This window comes from Schistocerca cancellata, chromosome 5, assembly GCF_023864275.1.
Source record: "Schistocerca cancellata isolate TAMUIC-IGC-003103 chromosome 5, iqSchCanc2.1, whole genome shotgun sequence".
Lineage (NCBI taxonomy): Eukaryota > Metazoa > Arthropoda > Insecta > Orthoptera > Acrididae > Schistocerca > Schistocerca cancellata.
This window is the reverse complement of record NC_064630.1, coordinates 571815969-571836730: the sequence shown is the minus strand read 5'-3', so window position 1 is coordinate 571836730 and position 20762 is coordinate 571815969. Positions and strand designations below refer to the sequence as shown.

General features: G+C 40.6%; 1 protein-coding gene across 1 annotated transcript in view; it reads right to left on the bottom strand.

The window, feature by feature from the left end:
* LOC126187925 (polycomb group RING finger protein 3) overlaps positions 1-20762 on the bottom strand; it is a 46168-nt gene that overhangs the window by 22399 nt on the left and 3007 nt on the right. The window contains exon 3 of the mRNA XM_049929287.1: positions 4503-4655. Coding sequence (XP_049785244.1) covers positions 4503-4655 — 153 coding nt within the window. The remainder of the gene's footprint in view (positions 1-4502; positions 4656-20762) is intronic.

Here is a 20762-nt window from a genome sequence, read left to right as displayed (position 1 = left end):
TGAAGCAGGAAGGTGAGTTTTATGCTTCTATCAACTTTGATGCCTGGTTGCCACTTCTTGTTTTCGTTCTCCCATGACTTTTTCCAACACGCAATCAAACAGTATTAGTGAAAGGTTTAACTCCTGAGTTAATATTCTTGAGTGTAATTCCACTGAGATCAAAGTTTTTGGTGTTCACCAACGTCCTTCACAGCAAGTACAGTCACATAGTTTTTTTGAAACCAACACTGCAATAACTAAGTTCTTGTTATCAATTGTCTTAAGTAACATGATATATTTAAACCTGATGATTTGGACTGCCTGGCTGTCGAAATGCCCTCGATATACTCAAATTTTTTGGTCAAGTTGTTCCAAAGTTCTTGTGTGAATAATTATGGGTGTGGTCTACAGGATAGATTAAAAGGACTTGATCTTGGTCATTTCAGTGTGTAGATAAACTGACTCCATTGTTTACATGGCAGGTATTTTCTGCAAGCATTTCCTTTGATTTCCTAAGTACAGATTTCCTAAGTACAGAATTGACGCTGTAAAAACCCTAGCTCTTTGCCTTATAAAGTCCATGGTAAAGAGAAATAGAACAATGACAGAATGTATTTTTGTTTTGTTCATGGATGATATTAAAGACAGATCCACCACCAGATTAAAAACTTGTGCAGCAATTGGAGTTGAGATACATATACATGATGATGCCATTAATGCCTGGGCAATATTGACGATATTCCTGATAGCTGTCAACATTGTTCTGTAATTTTGAGAACTGACAGATGTGGCAGAAGAAAGTGCTAACTCACAAAAGCATCTGGTTATATTCAAAGAGAAGAAAATAAAGATGAAAAGGCTAAAAATTGATATAGCAGACAGTGCTTTCTAGCAGTACAGAGGAACTAACAGTTACTTGATGTGCTGAATTTGGAAACACAGCAGATACTGTGATCATACTAATCCTTCCTAAACTGAAGGTTAGCACTTTCCTCCCCAGATCCCTTCGATTACCACTCTCTGCTATGTTTCAGAAGCCTGTGGATATCTCATTTGAAATAGATGCTTTCTTATTTCCACCAACTATTGCACTCTTGACATCAGCACAATATAATGGGAACTACACTTTACCAATTTGTTCTCTCAGTTATGTGGCCAGTATTCTTCATACCAAATAATAAAATAAAGATTCCTTTCACTATGAATTTCACATTTAATTTAATAGTCATGGGTGACTGGAATTCGAGTGTAGGAAAAGGGAGAGAAGGAAACGTAGTAGGTGAATATGGATTGGGGCTAAGAAATGAAAGAGGGAGCCGCCTGGTAGAATTTTGCACAGATCATAACTTAATCATAGCTAACACTTGGTTTAAGAATCATGATAGAAGGTTGTATACATGGAAGAACCCTGGAGATACTAAAAGGTATCAGATAGATTATATAATGGTAAGACAGAGATTTAGGAACCAGGTTTTAAACTGTAAGACATTTCCAGGGGCAGATGTGGACTCTGACCACAATCTATTGGTTATGACCTGTAGATTAAAACTGAAGAAACTGCAAAAAGGTGGGAATTTAAGGAGATGGGACCTGGATAAACTGAAAGAACCAGAGGTTGTACAGAGTTTCAGGGAGAGCATAAGGGAACAATTGACAAGAATGGGGGAAAGAAATACAGTAGAAGAAGAATGGGTAGCTTTGAGGGATGAAGTAGTGAAGGCAGCAGAGGATCAAGTAGGTAAAAAGACGAGGGCTAGTAGAAATCCTTGGGTAACAGAAGAAATATTGAATTTAATTGATGAAAGGAGAAAATATAAAAATGCAGTAAGTGAAGCAGGCAAAAAGGAATACAAACGTCTCAAAAATGAGATCGACAGGAAGTGCAAAATGGCTAAGCAGGGATGGCTAGAGGACAAATGTAAGGATGTAGAGGCTTATCTCACTAGGGGTAAGATAGATACTGCCTACAGGAAAATTAAAGAGACCTTTGGAGATAAGAGAACGACTTGTATGAACATCAAGAGCTCAGATGGAAATCCAGTTCTAAGCAAAGAAGGGAAAGCAGAAAGGTGGAAGGAGTATATAGAGGGTCTATACAAGGGCGATGAACTTGAGGACAATATTATGGAAATGGAAGAGGATGTAGATGAAGACGAAATGGGAGATACGATACTGCGTGAAGAGTTTGACAGAGCACTGAAAGACCTGAGTCGAAACAAGGCCCCCGGAGTAGACAACATTCCATTGGAACTACTGACGGCCTTGGGAGAGCCAGTCCTGACAAAACTCTACCATCTGGTGAGCAAGATGTATGAAACAGGCGAAATACCCTCAGACTTCAAGAAGAATATAATAATTCCAATCCCAAAGAAAGCAGGTGTTGACAGATGTGAAAATTACCGAACAATCAGTTTAATAAGCCACAGCTGCAAAATACTAACACGAATTCTTTACAGACGAATGGAAAAACTGGTAGAAGCCGACCTCGGGGAAGATCAGTTTGGATTCCGTAGAAATGTTGGAACACGTGAGGCAATACTGACTTTACGACTTATCTTAGAAGAAAGATTAAGGAAAGGCAAACCTACGTTTCTAGCATTTGTAGACTTAGAGAAAGCTTTTGACAATGTTGACTGGAATACTCTCTTTCAAATTCTAAAGGTGGCAGGGGTAAAATACAGGGAGCGAAAGGCTATTTACAATTTGTGCAGAAACCAGATGGCAGTTATAAGAGTCGAGGGACATGAAAGGGAAGCAGTGGTTGGGAAGGGAGTGAGACAGGGTTGTAGCCTCTCCCCGATGTTATTCAATCTGTATATTGAGCAAGCAGTAAAGGAAACAAAAGAAAAATTCGGAGTAGGTATTAAAATCCATGGAGAAAAAATAAAAACGTTGAGGTTCGCCGATGACATTGTAATTCTGTCAGAGACAGCAAAGGACTTGGAAGAGCAGTTGAATGGACTGGATGGTGTCTTGAAGGGAGGATATAAGATGAACATCAACAAAAGCAAAACGAGGGTAATGGAATGTAGTCGAATTAATTCGGGTGATGTTGAGGGTATTAGATTAGGAAATGAGACACTTAAAGTAGTAAAGGAGTTTTGCTATTTGGGGAGCAAAATAACTGATGATGGTCGAAGTAGAGAGGGTATAAAATGTAGACTTGCAATGGCAAGGAAAGCGTTTCTGAAGAAGAGAAATTTGTTAACATCGAGTATAGATTTAAGTGTCAGGAAGTCATTTCTGAAAGTATTTGTATGGAGTGTAGCCATGTATGGAAGTGAAACATGGACGGTAAATAGTTTGGACAAGAAGAGAATAGAAGCTTTCGAAATGTGGTGCTACAGAAGAATGCTGAAGATTAGATGGGTAGATCACATAACTAATGAGGAAGTATTAAATAGGATTGGGGAGAAGAGAAGTTTGTGGCACAACTTGACCAGAAGAAGGGATCGGTTGGTAGGACATGTTCTGAGGCATCAAGGGATCACCAATTTAGTATTGGAGGGCAGCGTGGAGGGTAAAAATCGTAGGGGGAGACCAAGAGATGAATACACTAAGCAGATTCAGAAGGATGTAGGTTGCAGTAGGTACTGGGAGATGAAGAAGCTTGCACAGGATAGAGTAGCATGGAGAGCTGCATCAAACCAGTCTCAGGACTGAAGACCATAACAACAACATGAATTTCACAGGGATTTAATTATGAGTTCCCAGGAGTCTTGATCAGTGATTTCAAAAACATGGCTAATACAAATATATGAGGGATTCTCTTCATGAACAAGCAAGAGAGAGAGAGAGAGAGAGAGAGAGAGAGAGAGAGAGAGAGAGAGAGAGAGAGAGAATCTCTGTCTCAGTTTACATGAGCCAGCTGTTCTCTCTCCTGGCATTACTTAGTCATGATTCACACAGGGATACTGATTTCCCATTGTGACACTCTTTTGAAAAATTGGCATATAGAAAATGCTATTTCTGTTGATTGATTGTGTTTCTTTTATGTCACATTTAATAAACATCATAAAAGCAAAATAATTGTCACTATGTGTGAACTACATCAAAATCAATGTCACATGTCCAATGTGCATCCTGAGTGGCATGTAACTGACATAATGATGCACAACAAGTTGCGTCACGTGAACGTGAACTATCTGGGGGGGGCGGGGGGATACAGTATCTTTTTGATGAATTTAACATACTACTAAAAATACTGAGAACTTGTTGGAATATCATGCATTACCTTTCAGTTTCTTCAGTGTTCTGAGAAACAAAGTATTTCAAAGGTAAGGGCCATAATATATTTACATTATGTTTGAATAATGTAAATGCAACAGTAGAGAGATCCTGATAAAGAATATTAAGATTGTGTGATCAAGGTGTAAATCAGTATAGTATTAAGATCTATAACCCAGTTTAAAATCACTGCAATTTAGTTTTACCAATACTGAGCTTCTGGTTTATACATTTACCAGAACCAATAAATATTACTTGCAATAAATCCATGTATGTTTAAGCATGATTACACTTACTATCTTGTAAATTTGGTACGAGTTTGTACACAATGTCTTGCATCGTTCGATCAAAGCTGATATACTGCAGTGGATGAGACTGGTGAATTACTATATTGCATGTTGGACATGTGTTATTTTCTTCTAGATGCTTCACCAAACAACTTTTGCAGACTGAAACATTAAAAAATTCACACTCAGAAAATACAAATATGTTTCACATACATCAAATGTGCTACAATGATACACAGAGCTTTGTTTCATTAACTTGCTAATCATACATGGCTGCTACACTAATGGGTCAAAACCCTAAGACTGATAGTATTTATTTACTTACCTATAAGATTCTGTGGCACCTTGTAAACCAAACTACTAGGCCATGGACACAGTACACAGAATAATATTAGAAAATTTATAAACTAAATAAATAAAGTAAGAAAACACAAAAACCAGAAGAAATTCCAAAGGTTTGGAAGCATGCATTACTTCATTCTTTACACAATTAAGGAGAAAAATGAATGCCAAGAACTACAGAGGAATATCACTATTACCTGTTTCATATAAGATCCTTTTTACAGCAGTACTTAATATGCTAGAGAAGCAGGTAGACAACAAGATTGAGAAGTATCAGGGTGTACTTTGGAAGGAGAGGTCGTGTTTGGAGCAGATCCCTAGTCTTAAGCCCCTAATCCAAGACAGAACAGCAAGATGGAGGCCCTATATCACTGTTTGTTGACTTCAAAAAAGCATGTGACTATTGATAGAGCATTTCTATTTCAAATTTCGGAAACGTTTGGTGTGGATGACAAAACAAGAAACATAATTTGGCAAATACTAGTGCACACAAAATGTAAAATTAAATTGTAGAAGGAGGTATCTGAATCTTTCAATGTACGAAGAAGCTTTAGATAAGGAAATGTTCTATCCCCCATTTTGTTAACAGTGCTCTTGAAAAGGTGATCCAAGAAGGGATAAGGGACTAAGTGCAACTGGGCTGGAAAGACAAGAATCTTAAAGAGTTTGGTGTTTAGTTTTGCCAACAAACTTGCAATACTGTCAACAAATGTAGTAACTGCAACAAGAAAAAAAAATCAACATTTTAAAAGAATTTCAGGAAAACCAGGCCTTCAAATATGTCATGAAAAATATAAAACACAGATAACAGAAAAATTAGGGGAATCAACAAATTAAATATCTTATTGAGGTAGCACGGAAGAACTACTGTCGTGTGGAAGCTAACAAGCTTAGAGCAAGGAAGATGGAAACGACTTTTCAGTTGAATAAAGATACAAACAAAAAGATATTGTCTCCCGTAGCACACATTTACAGCACTATGTTACAAAAATAAAGCCAAATGTTCATATGCAGCCGAATGTCTACATTTGAATAATACACTAGAAACAAAAAACTTGGAAAAAAGATAGATAAAGGTGAAGAAAAATACTGAGAAAGAGAGAGAGAGAGAGTGCGCAAAGTGATCAGAAGTTTGGAAATAATAGCACTGTGACTGAATGAAAAATTACTGGAAAACCCAAAAACCCAAAAGTTAAATAAAAAATAGTTATTTATGTGGTCCACAGAAGACCCAAATCAAGTGAAGAAGAAAACATGAAAAAATTATGAGAGTGTATATCTATAAAGATAAAAAACAAATTACAGAGAAAAGTTCTTAACTACTATGACAGACTTCTTTACAGGAAAGGAGTAGTGTGCCACAATGAAACCTTTCAACTTATTGTTAAATACATGGGTTTTATCACTCAATTTTTTTTCAGTTCTGCCTGAAGTTTACTGAAAATGAAACTTGCTGAATAGTGCAGAAATTTCTGTTTAATCAGTCAAACTTCTGCAGCAAGACCCTTGTAACTCCACAATGAGATGAGATGAAGATATCTACTCCTTATAAATGTTTTTGTTCTCACATAAAGAGCAATAACTATGTCCTGAACCTCAGGAAACTTTTGTTTCAAACTAGAGCACAGGTATTTGGCAACAATTTTTTGTTTGTTTTCACACTCCATTTTCATAAAAAAAAACAGCAAATTCTGTTTCAAAGGTATGAAGAATATAACTGTGGCATTTTCTACAAATAACTTCAAGGAAGCACATGGGACTGGGACCTACATTTACATAAGTATTCTGCAAATCACTTAACAGTACTTGGAGCAATGTACTTTTCCACATTAATTGCCCTTCCCCTTTTCTTGTTCCACTTGCAAATCAAGCAAATGAAAAAGACTAAGTGTGTGCCTCTGTAAATTTCTCAATCTCTTATCTTGATATTATAGTCTGCCCACACCATATGATATGAGTAAATTTTTGTATTAAATTCACTCATAGGTTCAGTGTCGCAGAACAGTTATGTCACAAGTATACTGAGGCATTGAACACAATATTTATGCCAGAGTAATTTAAGGAGAAGTAAAAGTATGTAGGCTGGGCTGATACATGGGTCAGAGCAGACAAGGAGTCTCACAGGGCTCATTTATAGTGACAGAAACCCCACCCAAATTTGACCCCCACCAATTCAATTAAGTGCAAAGACAGTTACAGAGTACAGAATACCTTCTAGCCATGAGATTCTTAACAGTAAAAGTCAGAAGGTTCTCCCCCCTTGACCTTCAGTTTACATAATATTTATCACTGTTGCGGATTCAGCATGTTGTTTGTTCTTTTGAACATGTCCAAAAGAACAGACACCATGCATTCATAAAGTTTAAAAGTTTTATCTGAGAGCATAAGACACTTTTACACAGAACATTAGAGGCAAAGAATCTGAAACACCATGCTCAGCATGGAGAGCCAGAAGGAAAGGTCATTCCAACAGGATGTGAGCTACTGTCGGTAACACAACCACAATGGAGGGATGGCTCATAACATAAAACAAAACTAGATTTAAGTGTATGACTGATACAGAGGCAACATAGGTAGGTGGATTCTTTCTGGGAGGAATCGGAGGAGGAGTACCATGCACCAATTTTACTGCATCTTAAACATCTGGAGAGGTCTTATTTGCAACCAGAAACTGTACCTGGGATCGTCAAATGAAACGTTGGGCAATTAATGATTTCAATCTCCAAATCAGCACTGAGCTCATTCCCTGGGATACCCACATGACTTGCAACAGAGAGAAAGACAACTGAGCAGACACTACCACTTAGGTCAGAGAGAAAGTTGTGAATAATAGCAAGTATCACAGAGTGACACATGTAACACATTAACAGCCTGGAAACTGCTCAATGAGTCATCACAAATTAATACACAGTCGAGGGTCTGTTTAATAAAACATACGGCTCCATTAATGGCTCAGGGGAGCATATACTATGGAGGTCTGGAGGGAATCCTGGCAAAGGGCCTTGAGGCGTGTTCTAAATTGCATGGAAGGTATGTGTCAATGTAGATGCAGGGCAGGCCATTCCAGCAGAAACACTTGCTATTGGCTGAAGCTCCCTGATGTCACAGCAATGACATGTAACATTGTGATTTTACAGCAAATGCTTCACATTACAGATGCTGTAGTGTATTACTTATGCATTTTGTTTTTGGTTACATCCAATACAAAGTTGGAAAAATCATAACAAGTAGCATGACAGATAATTACACCTTAGGATTAAATAAACGATCATGAAGAAGAAAAATAAAGCACTCATTTGATGAATAAGCAGATGGTAATGTAGCTTCTTCCAGATATCTATCGTTGTTCATGAGGTGAAGATTCAGTCACTAGCTACTTACTTGTTGTGGCACATTAGCTTCTTCATTCAGATATCCAGTCCTTATAAATGTTTTTGTTCTTACATAAATAGCAATCAGTATGCCCTGAACCTCAGGAAACTTTTGTTTCAAAGTAGAGTACAGATATTTGACAACAATCTTTTGTTTGTTTGCACACTCCATTTCCATAAAAAGCAGCAAATTCTGTTTCAAAGTAGAACACTTTGTTTTTCTATACTAGCATTGGACAGTAAAGACCTTCATGACATACAACTGATTTTCAGTCTGCATAGGCTCTCTAGCTTCACTTTTTGCTGCTGGAAATACCCACTCATTTATCAGTGTTTTGGTATTTAAATGCAATACAGCCTGCAATGTACACTACTGGCCATTAAAATTGCTACACCAAGAAGAAATGCAGATGATAAACGGTTATTCATTGGACAAATATATTATACTAGAACTAACATGTGATTACATTTTCACGCAATTTGAGTGCATAGATCCTGAGAAATCAGTACCCAGAACAACCACCTCTGGCCATAATAACGGCCTTGATATGCTTGGGCATTGAGTCAAACAGAGCTTGGATGGCGTGTACAGGTATAGCTGCCCATGCAGCTTCAACACGATACCACAGTTCATCAAGAGTGGTGACTGGCATATTGTGACGAGCCAGTTGCTTGGCCACCATTGACCAGACGTTTTCTATTAGTGAGAGATCTGGAGAATGTGCTGGCCAGGGCAGCAGTCAAACATTTCCCGTATCCAGAAAGGCCCGTACAGGACCTGCAACATGCGGTCGTGCATTATCCGTCTGAAATATAGGGTTTCACAGGGATCGAATGAAGGGTAGAGCCACGGGTCGTAACATATCTGAAATGTAACGTCCACTGTTCAAAGTGCTGTCAATGCGAATAAGAGGTAACCGAGACATGTAACCAGTGGCACCCCATACCATCACGCCGGGTGATATGCCAGTATGGCGATGACGAATACATGCTTCAAATGTGCGTTCACCGTGATGTCGCCAAACATGAATGTGACCACCATGATGCTGTAAACAGAACCCGGGTTCATCCGAAAAAATGACATTTTGCCATTCGTGCACCCAGGTTCTTCATTGAGTAAACCATCGCAGGCGCTCCTGTCTGTGATGCAGCGTCAAAGTTAACTGCAGCCATGGTCTCCGAGCTGATAGTCCATGCTGCTGCAAATGCCATCGAACTGTTTGTGCAGATGGTTGTTGGCTTGCAAACGTCCCCATCTGTTGACTCAGGGATTAAAACGTGGCTGCACGACCTGTTACAGCATGCGGATAAGATGCCTGTCATCTCGACTGCTAGTGATACGAGGCCGTTGGGATCCAGCATGGCGTTCCGTATTAACCTCCTGAACCCACCAATTCCATACTCTGCTAACAGTCATTGGATCTTGACCAATGTGAGCAGCTATGTCACGATACGATAAACCGCAATCGCAATAGGCTACAATCCGACCTTTATCAAAGTTGGAAACGTGATGGTACGCATTTCACCTCCTTACACAAGGGCATCACAACAACGTTTCACCAGGCAACGCCGGTCAACTGCTATTTGTGTATGAGAAATCGGTTGGTAACTTTCCTCATGTCAGCACACTGTAGGTGTCACTACCGGCGCCAACCTTGTGTGAATGCTCTGAAAAGCTAATCATTTGCATATCACAGCATCATCTTCCTGTCAGTTAAATTTCGCATCTGTAGCATGTCATCTTCATGGTGTCGCAATTTTAATGACCAGTAGTGTATTTCACCATATCTGGAAGAACATCCGAGATTACGGAGTCTTAACACACTGGTACCACACCTGTTCGTAAATTTTCTTTTACCTTCACAGCTCCTGGCATTTCCCATACTTGAAATAATTTTAATATGTCATGAACCTGAAATGAGGGTGGGGTACGTAAATGTGTACTGCCCTCTGCCAATACACTCGCTTTCTTTTCTGCTCCCCCCCCTCCCCAAACTCCCTGTCCCAAAGCCTCCAGATGCTGCACCTGGCAGTCTTGCCACGCCTCCATCTAGTCCCTGCACGCTCCACCAGACAGCAGTCTTCTCTCCTCCCAACTTCACCCTAATATGCCTCTCCTTTCCCTACCCTCTCCAGATTGCTGCTTTTGTTCAATGTGACTGTTGCAGTCCATTCCTAGCTGCCAGAGATAGTAGTCATGTGTGCGTGAGGTGTCCTTGCTTGTGTTATGGATGTGTTTGTGTTTCCCTTTCTAAAGACGGCTTTGGCTGAAAGCTAAATGTATTGTTTTGTCGTGCCTGCTTGCAACTTGTGTCATCTTTACAGTGAGTAGCAATCTACCCTTTTACTTATATTGTCATTATTACAACACAAACATTCTGAATGAAAAAGCATTCCTTTTTACTGTGTTTAATTGAGTAGCGAACCATAGCATGACGTTGCTTAAAAGTGAGGGTGGTGGTCTGAAAAGGACGTTACGTGAGACATCACAGGGTCCTTTGATGATCTTGAACATCTGTTGCAATGTCTTTGGTCTAGCAGGGTACCAGCTGATGAAACAGGGGGAGGGGGATGTCTAGAAGGGGAAAGGAGTTCCAGAGTGGTGTGGGTGATCATACTGGAGATGCCTCCATAACCTTATTGGAGCAACAATAAGAGAGACTAAGGTAATAGCAGGGATGTACAACTGCCAGGTGGCTCATTGGAAGAGCCCAACATGGTAAATGGTCGGTCTGGCAGTGACAAGGATGTGACAGGATCACTGAAAAGTATCCACTGTTGTAAAGATCATCATGGAGTGACCATTGTAGTGAAGCTACAAGACTGAGAGAAGAGACTTGAAGATTGATAGCCAAAAAGGTGCCATGGGTGGCACTGAAGTGAATACTAGTACCATCATTGAGGAGAGACAGTTCAAGATCGGAAAGAAGCCGGTCTATCAGAAGGCCCCTGCTGGACAAAGTGGTATTAAGGTGGACATCTCAAGATAAGCAAGTGCTCTGGTGGGAGGTACATAAATGTTACAAATGTTCATTTGTAATTGCACTGCTATTGGTTACAACATCTTATGGAACATAATTCTCTCACTGAAGATACCTGTGTGAACCAACAAACAGAACCGCTCCAGATACTCGCATGGGGCCAGTATGGTTCTGACAATGTACAGTAACCACAAAGCATTGAGAAATGTTCATAAGTGAACTGAGCTTTTTGGAGAACACCACATATCGCAGAACAAAAGTAAATTAGCTGTTTTAGTTCCATCAGGTGACTGTAATATCCACTGCAGTAACATAGGACCATCATATTAACGAAGTCCTGGTTAGGTCTGAAGAAGCCGAAAGGACAGGTCATCCTCCACCTGAGGGGGTGGAACACCATATATGAACATTGGTTCAGAATCCAACAGTGTGGGGGGACCTGGCACCTCCAGGACTACCATTCTCCTCCTCCTCCTCCTCTTTTGTAATGTATGAAAGTCGAGATTCTTGTGAGGACTTATCCCCTGTGTGTTTAGAATGGAAGACGAGAGGGCAGCCATGGCTCCTTCAGCCACTGGCTGGTGTCTGGCTTCTGATCTGTGAAATTCTGGGGAGAGGGGTCCCAAGAGGGAACATTGACTCTGGTATATGTTGGAGGATGAAGATGCTTCTTTGGCAGGGTTGTAAAGATAGTTCTGCAGGAACCACAAGAGGGGTGAAAAAGTTGGGGTAAGCAGGGTGATATCTGGTTGCAGGCATTCTTATTTTTTCCTTGCCTCAGTATATCAAAGGCGGTCAGTCAATTTAAAATCTCGTATTTACCTAAAATAAAAAAAATAATAATAAAAAATATTGGGCAATCAAGTGAATGTGGAAGATAGTGTTCCATACAATTTACACACAAAGGTGGTCATTCAACTTTTGGGGGACAAAGACTGTTCATGTCCGGAGCATTCTATAATCTACACTTATCCCTCAGGTAGTTATAAAGAACTGTCACTTCAAGTCACAAACCTAGAACCAGAAGCCATGGCAGCCAGACCATTTGTAGATTTGCCTTGCTTCCAAACACTTGAGGTGATTAATACAAGTATGAAGAGGACGGAGAAGGAGAATCAGATTTCTGAGTATGTAGTTTTAATTGTTTCTGGGTGGACATTTCCTTCAGAAGTTATGATGAAAGTGCCTGTACATATTTGGTTATACACTCCTGGAAATTGAAATAAGAACACTGTGAATTCATTGTCCCAGGAAGGGGAAACTTTATTGACACATTCCTGGGGTCAGATACATCACATGATCACACTGACAGAACCACAGGCACATAGACACAGGCAACAGAGCATGCACAATGTCGGCACTAGTACAGTGTATATCCACCTTTCGCAGCAATGCAGGCTGATATTCTCCCATGGAGACGATCGTAGAGATGCTGGATGTAGTCCTGTGGAACGGCTTGCCATGCCATTTCCACCTGGCGCCTCAGTTGGACCAGCGTTCGTGCTGGACGTGCAGACCGCGTGAGACGACGCTTCATCCAGTCCCAAACATGCTCAATGGGGGACAGATCCGGAGATCTTGCTGGCCAGGGTAGTTGACTTACACCTTCTAGAGCTTGTTGGGTGGCACGGGATACATGCGGACGTGCATTGTCCTGTTGGAACGGCAAGTTCCCTTGCCGGTCTAGGAATGGTAGAACGATGGGTTCGATGACGGTTTGGATGTACCGTGCACTATTCAGTGTCCCCTCGACGATCACCAGTGGTGTACGGCCAGTGTAGGAGATCGCTCCCCACACCATGATGCCGCGTGTTGGCCCTGTGTGCCTCGGTCGTATGCAGTCCTGATTGTGGCGCTCACCTGCACGGCGCCAAACACGCATACGACCATCATTGGTACCAAGGCAGAAGCGACTCTCATCGCTGAAGACGACACATCTCCATTCGTCCCTCCATTCACGCCTGTCGCGACACCACTGGAGGCGGGCTGCACGATGTTGGGGCGTGAGCGGAAGACGGCCTAACGGTGTGCGGGACCGTAGCCCAGCTTCATGGAGACAGTTGCGAATGGTCCTCGCCGATACCCCAGGAGCAACAGTGTCCCTAATTTGCTGGGAAGTGGCGGTGCGGTCCCCTACGGCACTGCGTAGGATCCTACGGTCTTGGCGTGCATCCGTGCGTCGCTGCGGTCCGGTCCCAGGTCGACGGGCACGTGCACCTTCCGCCGACCACTGGCGACAACATCGATGTACTGTGGAGACCTCACGCCCCGCGTGTTGAGCAATTCGGCGGTACGTCCACCCGGCCTCCCGCATGCCCACTATACGCCCTCGCTCAAAGTCCGTCAACTGCACATACGGTTCACGTCCACGCTGTCGCGGCATGCTACCAGTGTTAAAGACTGCGATGGAGCTCCGTATGCCATGGCAAACTGGCTGACACTGACGGCGGCGGTGCACAAATGCTGCGCAGCTAGCGCCATTCGACGGTCAACACCGCGGTTCCTGGTGTGTCCGCTGTGCCGTGCGTGTGATCATTGCTTGTACAGCCCTCACGCAGTGTCCGGAGCAAGTATGGTGGGTCTGACACACCGGTGTCAATGTGTTCTTTTTTCCATTTCCAGGAGTGTATTTTAAACCTTTTGGTCTGCATTGGAAAAAATGTATGCCTTGCTGTTCTAGATTAGCTCGCAGCTCCTCATCTGTCTGGAATATAAGATCTCTGTGAAAGACAAATTCTTGCACCATATTCAAAAGTTTTATGTTTAGTAATAGTAACTGGTATGTCACCCAGCATTCCACATATCTGAAATTCTTAAGACTGCACAGTGAAGGAAGCTTTGATAAAAAATGATCCATTTTTCTAATTTTCTCAATGAGTCCACTCCTCCAAGTTTATTTTCTATCTGTTCTGCAAAAAAGTTTTGCAGCTGTAAAAAGTATCTCCATCTGTTCTAGGCTTGTATCTCATTCTCTGTGGTAGCCATGGTACGGAAAGCAGTTGGACTGCAACTATCGACATTGAAATAACTATACCTTTATGTTGAGACAGCCAGATCAGTATGATGCATTTCCTGAGTGAAATGTCCACCATGATGTCACCTACTCTAATCAAGAGGCTCTCTCCACCTGTTGCGCCCACCTGAGCAAAGGTCACCTGGTATGATGGCTGTTGCTGGGATCTTGAAGCCCCAAGAAAATGGGCTTCTACTCCTTAGTATGCATAGGGAACTATCAGCTCAGGCAACTGGAGAGTGAACTGTTTGTTGTCAGGGGGCTCTTCCAGAAGGGTACATGACAACCCCACCACATCGGATTGGCTATCACATTTGGCTTTTTAGCCCATATATCAGTATACATAGTTACTGTGGCAAATTTGGGTTCTTTAAAATGTCGTTCCCTATTTGGTTCACACTACTGAAAAAGGTTTGAAAATGGAAGTAAAAACCAAAAGGGAACTGAAAATTACTTTACATCAACATGAAAGAAAAAACAACATTGAGAAATAGCCAAGCCAACACCAAAGACTACCACCATGGGAAAGAAAGTAGGAGAAGTAAGAATAGTTGGACATGGGAATTGCTGTGCAAGAAATAAGGTAGGTGCTTTAATTCCTTGCGAGCCCATGCCCATCATGCATGTGCTCACGATAAAGTCATGAGGCCTCTGAGGAGTTTCAGTAGTTGAGAATCTTGTAAGGGCTTATCTGCTGAATGAATGAAGGAATGAAGAAGAGTGGGCAGCCTTAGCACCCACTGTCTGTAGCTCCTTCCAGCCACTGGCTTGCGTTAGGTCTTAAATTGTGTATTTCTGGGGAGAGGGTTCCTGAGAGGAAGCACCATCATCCATACATGTTGACAGAGTGTGTTGCTTCTCCAGCTGGGTTTGGGCAGTGCTTCCACAAGAGGGAAGGGCCATCACCCCCATGATCAAGTTTACTTGCACGGCGGCTGGATACCAATGTCAAAGGAATATAAACTAGTTATTGGTGATGACCTGATCACAGTAGTGGCAAATGTCAATATCATGGAGACTGAATGTAAACGAACATATTTTTTCCAAGCTTCAAAATGTTACAGGATCTGTTATCTCCAGTTCCTGGGTTTTACAAGAGAGTCATGCATTTGACTGAGTAGGGTTTACCATCTTTACTTATCTTCATCTACATCCTCTTCCATTTCCATAACATTGTCCTCAAGTACATCGCCCTTGTATAGACCACCTATATACTCCTTCCACCTATCTGCTTTCCCTTCTTTGCTTAGAACTGGGTTTACATCTGAGCTCTTGATATTCATACAAGTGGTCTGCTTTTCTCCAAAGGTCTCTTTAATTTTCCTGTAGGCAGTATCTATCTTACCACTAGTGAGATAAGCTTCTACATCCTTACATTTGTCCTCTAGCCATCACTGCTCAGCCATTTTGCACTTCCTGCTGATCTCATTTTTGAGATTTTTGTATTCCTTTTTGACTGTTTCATTTACTGCATTTTTATATTTTCTCCTTTCATCAATTAAATTCAATATTTCTTCTGTTACCCAAGGATTTCTACTAGCCCTCGTCTTTTTACCTACTTGAACCTCTGCTGCCTTCACTACTTCATCCCTAAAAGCTACCCATTCTTCTTCTACTGTATTTCTTTCCCCCATTCCTGTCAATTGTTCCCTTATGCTCTCCCTGAAACTCTGTACAATCTCCGGTTTAGTCAGTTTATCCAGGTCCCATCTCCTTAAATTCCCACCTTTTTGCAGTTTCTTCAGTTTTAATCTACAGTTCATAACCAATAGATCGTGGTCATAGTCCACACCTGCCCCTGGAAATGTCTTATAATTTAAAATCTGGTTCCTAAATCTCTGTATTACCATTATATAATCTATCTGAAACCTGTCAGTATCTCCAGGATTCTTCCATGTATACAACCTTCTTTCATGATTCTTGAACCAAGTGTTAGCCATGATTAAGTTATGCTCTGTGCAAAATTCTTCCTCTTTCATTTCTTATCCCCAATCCATATTCATTTACTACATTTCCTTCTCTCCCTTTTCCTACTACCGAATTCCAATCACCCACAACTGTTAAATTTTCATCTCCCTTCATTATCTGAATAGGCCTAATTTCTTTTACCTCATCATACATTTCATAAATTTTTTCGTCATCTGCAGAGCTAGTTGGCATATAAACTTGTACTACTATTGCACACTTCTAATAATTAATATTGACACAGTCGTGAATTAGACACTGCGAGCCTGTTATCCTGGCAACAAAGTACGAGTCGACAAATCTTTTTCCTCAAATAATTTCCTTCACCAATGTAACTCTTCATCTCAGTTGGAAAGGGAGAGTTATGCTATGGCTGTAACAGGACTTTATTTTTATGATGTATATGCTGTAATATTTTTGTTCCTTTCTGTTACATGCAAGCACTCAACTCTCTAAAATACAAGAAAGTCTGAATGGAAAAGAATTCAATATCAAAGATTTAACAATTTACTAGCATAACAATTGTTGCTATATACAGCAACAGGTAAAGAGATCAGAATCACTTAATGCTTTTAAAATCAGTAGATCCACTTCAGTAGTAATAAATTTCCTATACACTAAGACCTCTTTTTTCCCTTAATTAGTCAGATCTTTTAGATTTTTTTGTATTTAAAGTTACAATCTGTAGAAATTCTGCATGATGGTGTACAACTGTAGTTAAGCACATGCCAAAGGTTAGTGTGACCAGTATCTGTTACCCAAGATACTTTTTGCTACACACATTAACGAGCAGCTGACATAACCTCTGAAATATTTTCAGTTGTATTATGTAAAAGTGATAAGGTTTTGGAAAGTTATTTTCCCTTATTACAGTTGCAACTTTCCAGCAATTGCTGAAAATGGCACAGACTAAATACTGTAAATGTGAATATTCAAACTGTTAATAGCAAGTCTGCCAACTTGAACACAACTGCTGGCTCACCTGTGGTGAGTAGTATTACACTGCCAGCTGAAACAGATGCATGTACAGAATCCAATAGTATTACCTCTAATTCTAAAGCTCAAGTTTTAATACCATGAATTTGAATCCAGTAATTTATCCCTGCATGTGAGGAATGGTCATAGAAATGAGGCATTGGTTATTAATGACAAGGACGGAAATATGCTAACAGACAAGGAAAGGATTCTGGTCAGGTGGAGGAAATATTTTGAAGAGTTGCTGAATTGTAGACAGTGCAGAGGATGAATAAATTGAAGTGACTCAATACGACATTGAAGGAGCAAATTAGGGAATTGGAGAACAATAAAGCACCAGGAGAAGATAGGACAATGACAGAGATGTTTAAGGCAGCAGGCAAAACACTCCAGACAGAGATATACTATCTCATAAGTGAAGTAAGAGAAAAGAGGAGATCCTAAGAGTGAAGTCAGCTACTAACAACCCACTGCACAAAAGAGCAGTAAAACAAATTTTAGTAATTACAAAGTTAGTTCTCAGCTAAGCCTACCATACAAAATACTATCACTAATACTTCTTGAAAAGCTTATGCCATTTGCTGAAGATGCGTACCAGGAAGGTTTTCTGACAGGAAGACCAATCATGGATCAAATTTTCACCAAGAGACAAATCTGGGAGAAGTGCTAGGAATTCGATCATCGATTCCTGGTAACATTTCTAGATTTCTCAAAGGCTTGTTATAGCATACACAGGCTAATTATGTGTAACATCCTGAGGGTCCTGGTATACCAAGGATGTTAGTTAATTTGGTGAAGCGAACACAAAAACCAAGGTGAAATAGCAGAGGGAGCTATCCAAGGAATCCAGCATCACAACAGCTGTGAGATAAGGTGATGCCATTTCACCACTGCTTTCTAATTTTGTACAGGAGAAAGTGATTTGGGAAATGAAAAGAGAAGGCAAAGGGCTGAAGCTGAATGGCTGAATGGTAGAACACTGTTATTGGGATATGCAGATGACATTGCAGCCATAGCAGGCTCAGAGGAAGAGAGGACACAAAAATTGGACTAAGGATTAGTGCGGAGAAGAGTGAAATAACAGAAGTATCCAGAGAAGCCCTAAGTAATACCCCATTACAGGAAGGAATATGGAACATAGCCAAAGTCGAAAATTTTTAATACCTTGGCACTTGGTTCAACTGGCATAATAATCTAAAACAAAGAATTAATTTATGTACTGACAATGGGTCTATAACTTATTTCAGTCTGAAGGAGATACTGTCATCAAAACATCTGTCAGTTACCAAACTTGAAGCCTATAGTGTAGCAATAGCACCAGTGTCGTTATAGAAGACAGAAACCTTAAGATGAAGAGAACCTGTTTATCTTTGAACGTAAAATAATGAGAAAGATCTTTGGACCAATTCCCAAAGAGAACACACGGAGACATAAAAAGAACCAGGCACTTTACGACCTGATGAAACAACCGAACATTGTGCAGGAAATGAAAGCATGGCGAATAAGCCTGGCAGTACACATTGCCAGGAGGCTAGACACCAGACAGGCCAAAACTGTGTTTACGAGACCACCTATTCGAACCTGTCCAATTTGAAGACCAAGGAAGCGATCAGAGGATGAACTACAGAAGGGCATCCAGCAGCTGGGTTTCCGTGTGAACTGGGTACAAAGTGCACAAGATCACCATCTGTAGAGGCACACTGTGATGTTGGTGCATGATCCTCATGGTCTGTGATGGCTGATATTTATGTATGTTTATTCTACTGTATAAATTGTTTTTCCATTACTTTGACAACATGTAGATAATACTAGAGTATTGTGAAAACTGAATAATGTCGCTGTACATTGTGAAAGTGTGTGTATAATACTACCATTTTTTTTTATTTATTTATTTTTAATGGTGCAACACCTCAACTGACAGAGGTGGCATAGTGATGCAAATAACGAACCTGCAAATACCATATGTCTGAAACTTCCTGGCAGATTAAAACTGTGTGCTAGACCGAGACTCAACCTCAGGACCTGGCAGAATAAAGCTGTGAGGACGGGGTGTGAGTCGTGCTTGGGTACCTCAGTTGGTAGAGCAATTGCCCGCAAAAGGAAAAGGTCCCGAGTTCGAGTCTCGGTCCTGCACACAGTTTTAATCTGCCAGGAAATTTCATATCAGCGCACACTCTACTGCAGAGTGAAAATCTCATTCTGGAACCATTTGTCTGCTTCAATCCATGACCTCATCAAAATGGCAGATATGAATTACCAATCGAAGCCCAATAAGCACCATAACATGAATTATAGATCTATATCCATACATTTATTTTGCAAGCCACCATAAGTGCACTGTGGTGGTACCTTATACCACTGCTAGCCATTCCCCTTCCTATTCACTATCCAAAGGAAGTGACGGAAATATGACTGTTTAAATGTTACTGTAAGAGCTGTTATTTTTATTACCTTGTCTTTGCAGTCCTTATGTGAGATACACATTGTTGGTAGTAGAATCATTCCACAGTCTGTCACAAATACTCTGTCTACAAACTTTTTCAATAGTATTTCATGAAAAGAATGTCTTCTCCCCTGCCTCCAGAAAGTCCCACTTCAGTTCAATGCGCATTTCTGTAATACTCATGTGTTGATCAAACCTACAGATAATAAATCTAGCAGTATGCCCCTGAACTGCTTTAATGTTTTCCTTTATCAATCCTGGTGGGGATACCAAAAACTTGAGAATACTCAAGAATGGGTCAAACAAGCATTCTATACTCACACTTTTATGGATGAGCTACATCTTTCTATAATTATACCAATTAGCCGAAGTCAGTGACTCACCCTCCTTCCAACCAACCTTACTTGTTTATTCCATTTCATACTGATTTGCATCATTACGCCTAAACATTTAATTGATGTGGTTATGTCAAGAGCATACCTTAATATTGTGTTCGACTGTTACAGAATTGTTTTTCCTCCAGTAGAGTAGATTTTTATCATAATTACAGCAAGCTGCCATTCATCCCTCATGATATCCTTGTCTCTGATGAACACTTGCCATCCAGGAAAATGTATTGGGTTTTATTTTTTGAAAAGTTTTCGAGCCACTCACATATGCTCAGATCTGTACTCACAGTTGGCAGTATGATAATGTGTCAATACTTTCTGGAAATCTAGGAATATGGAATCTTCCTGTGCACTCGATCAATGGTTCACAGGATATTGTGCAAGAAAAGGACAAATGGGCTCGGCACAAGTGATGATTTTTCTCATGACATCACACCCAAAGGCTTTGACAACTCACAACCCAACAGTATCTTCCAACCTGATCTAGACCTTGGGCTACACTACACATCAGTCTGTCAACCCAACGTACATTCCATAAAATGATACAGAAACAAAATAAATAGTGTCAGTGTTCTGTTAAATCTCTAATTCAGCATGTATAACATCACATTCCACGTCATCATTACAGTACAGGTCACAGCAAACATCTTGTGTCAGTAGTTCCAACCAATCTACAGCTGTTGATACTGGATGCATATTTGGCATGATTGATGATCAAATTACTGTCTATTCATTCAGGTATAAGTGATTTTTCCTAAACTACTTAAGCCAAATGTCAAGACTGTTTCTT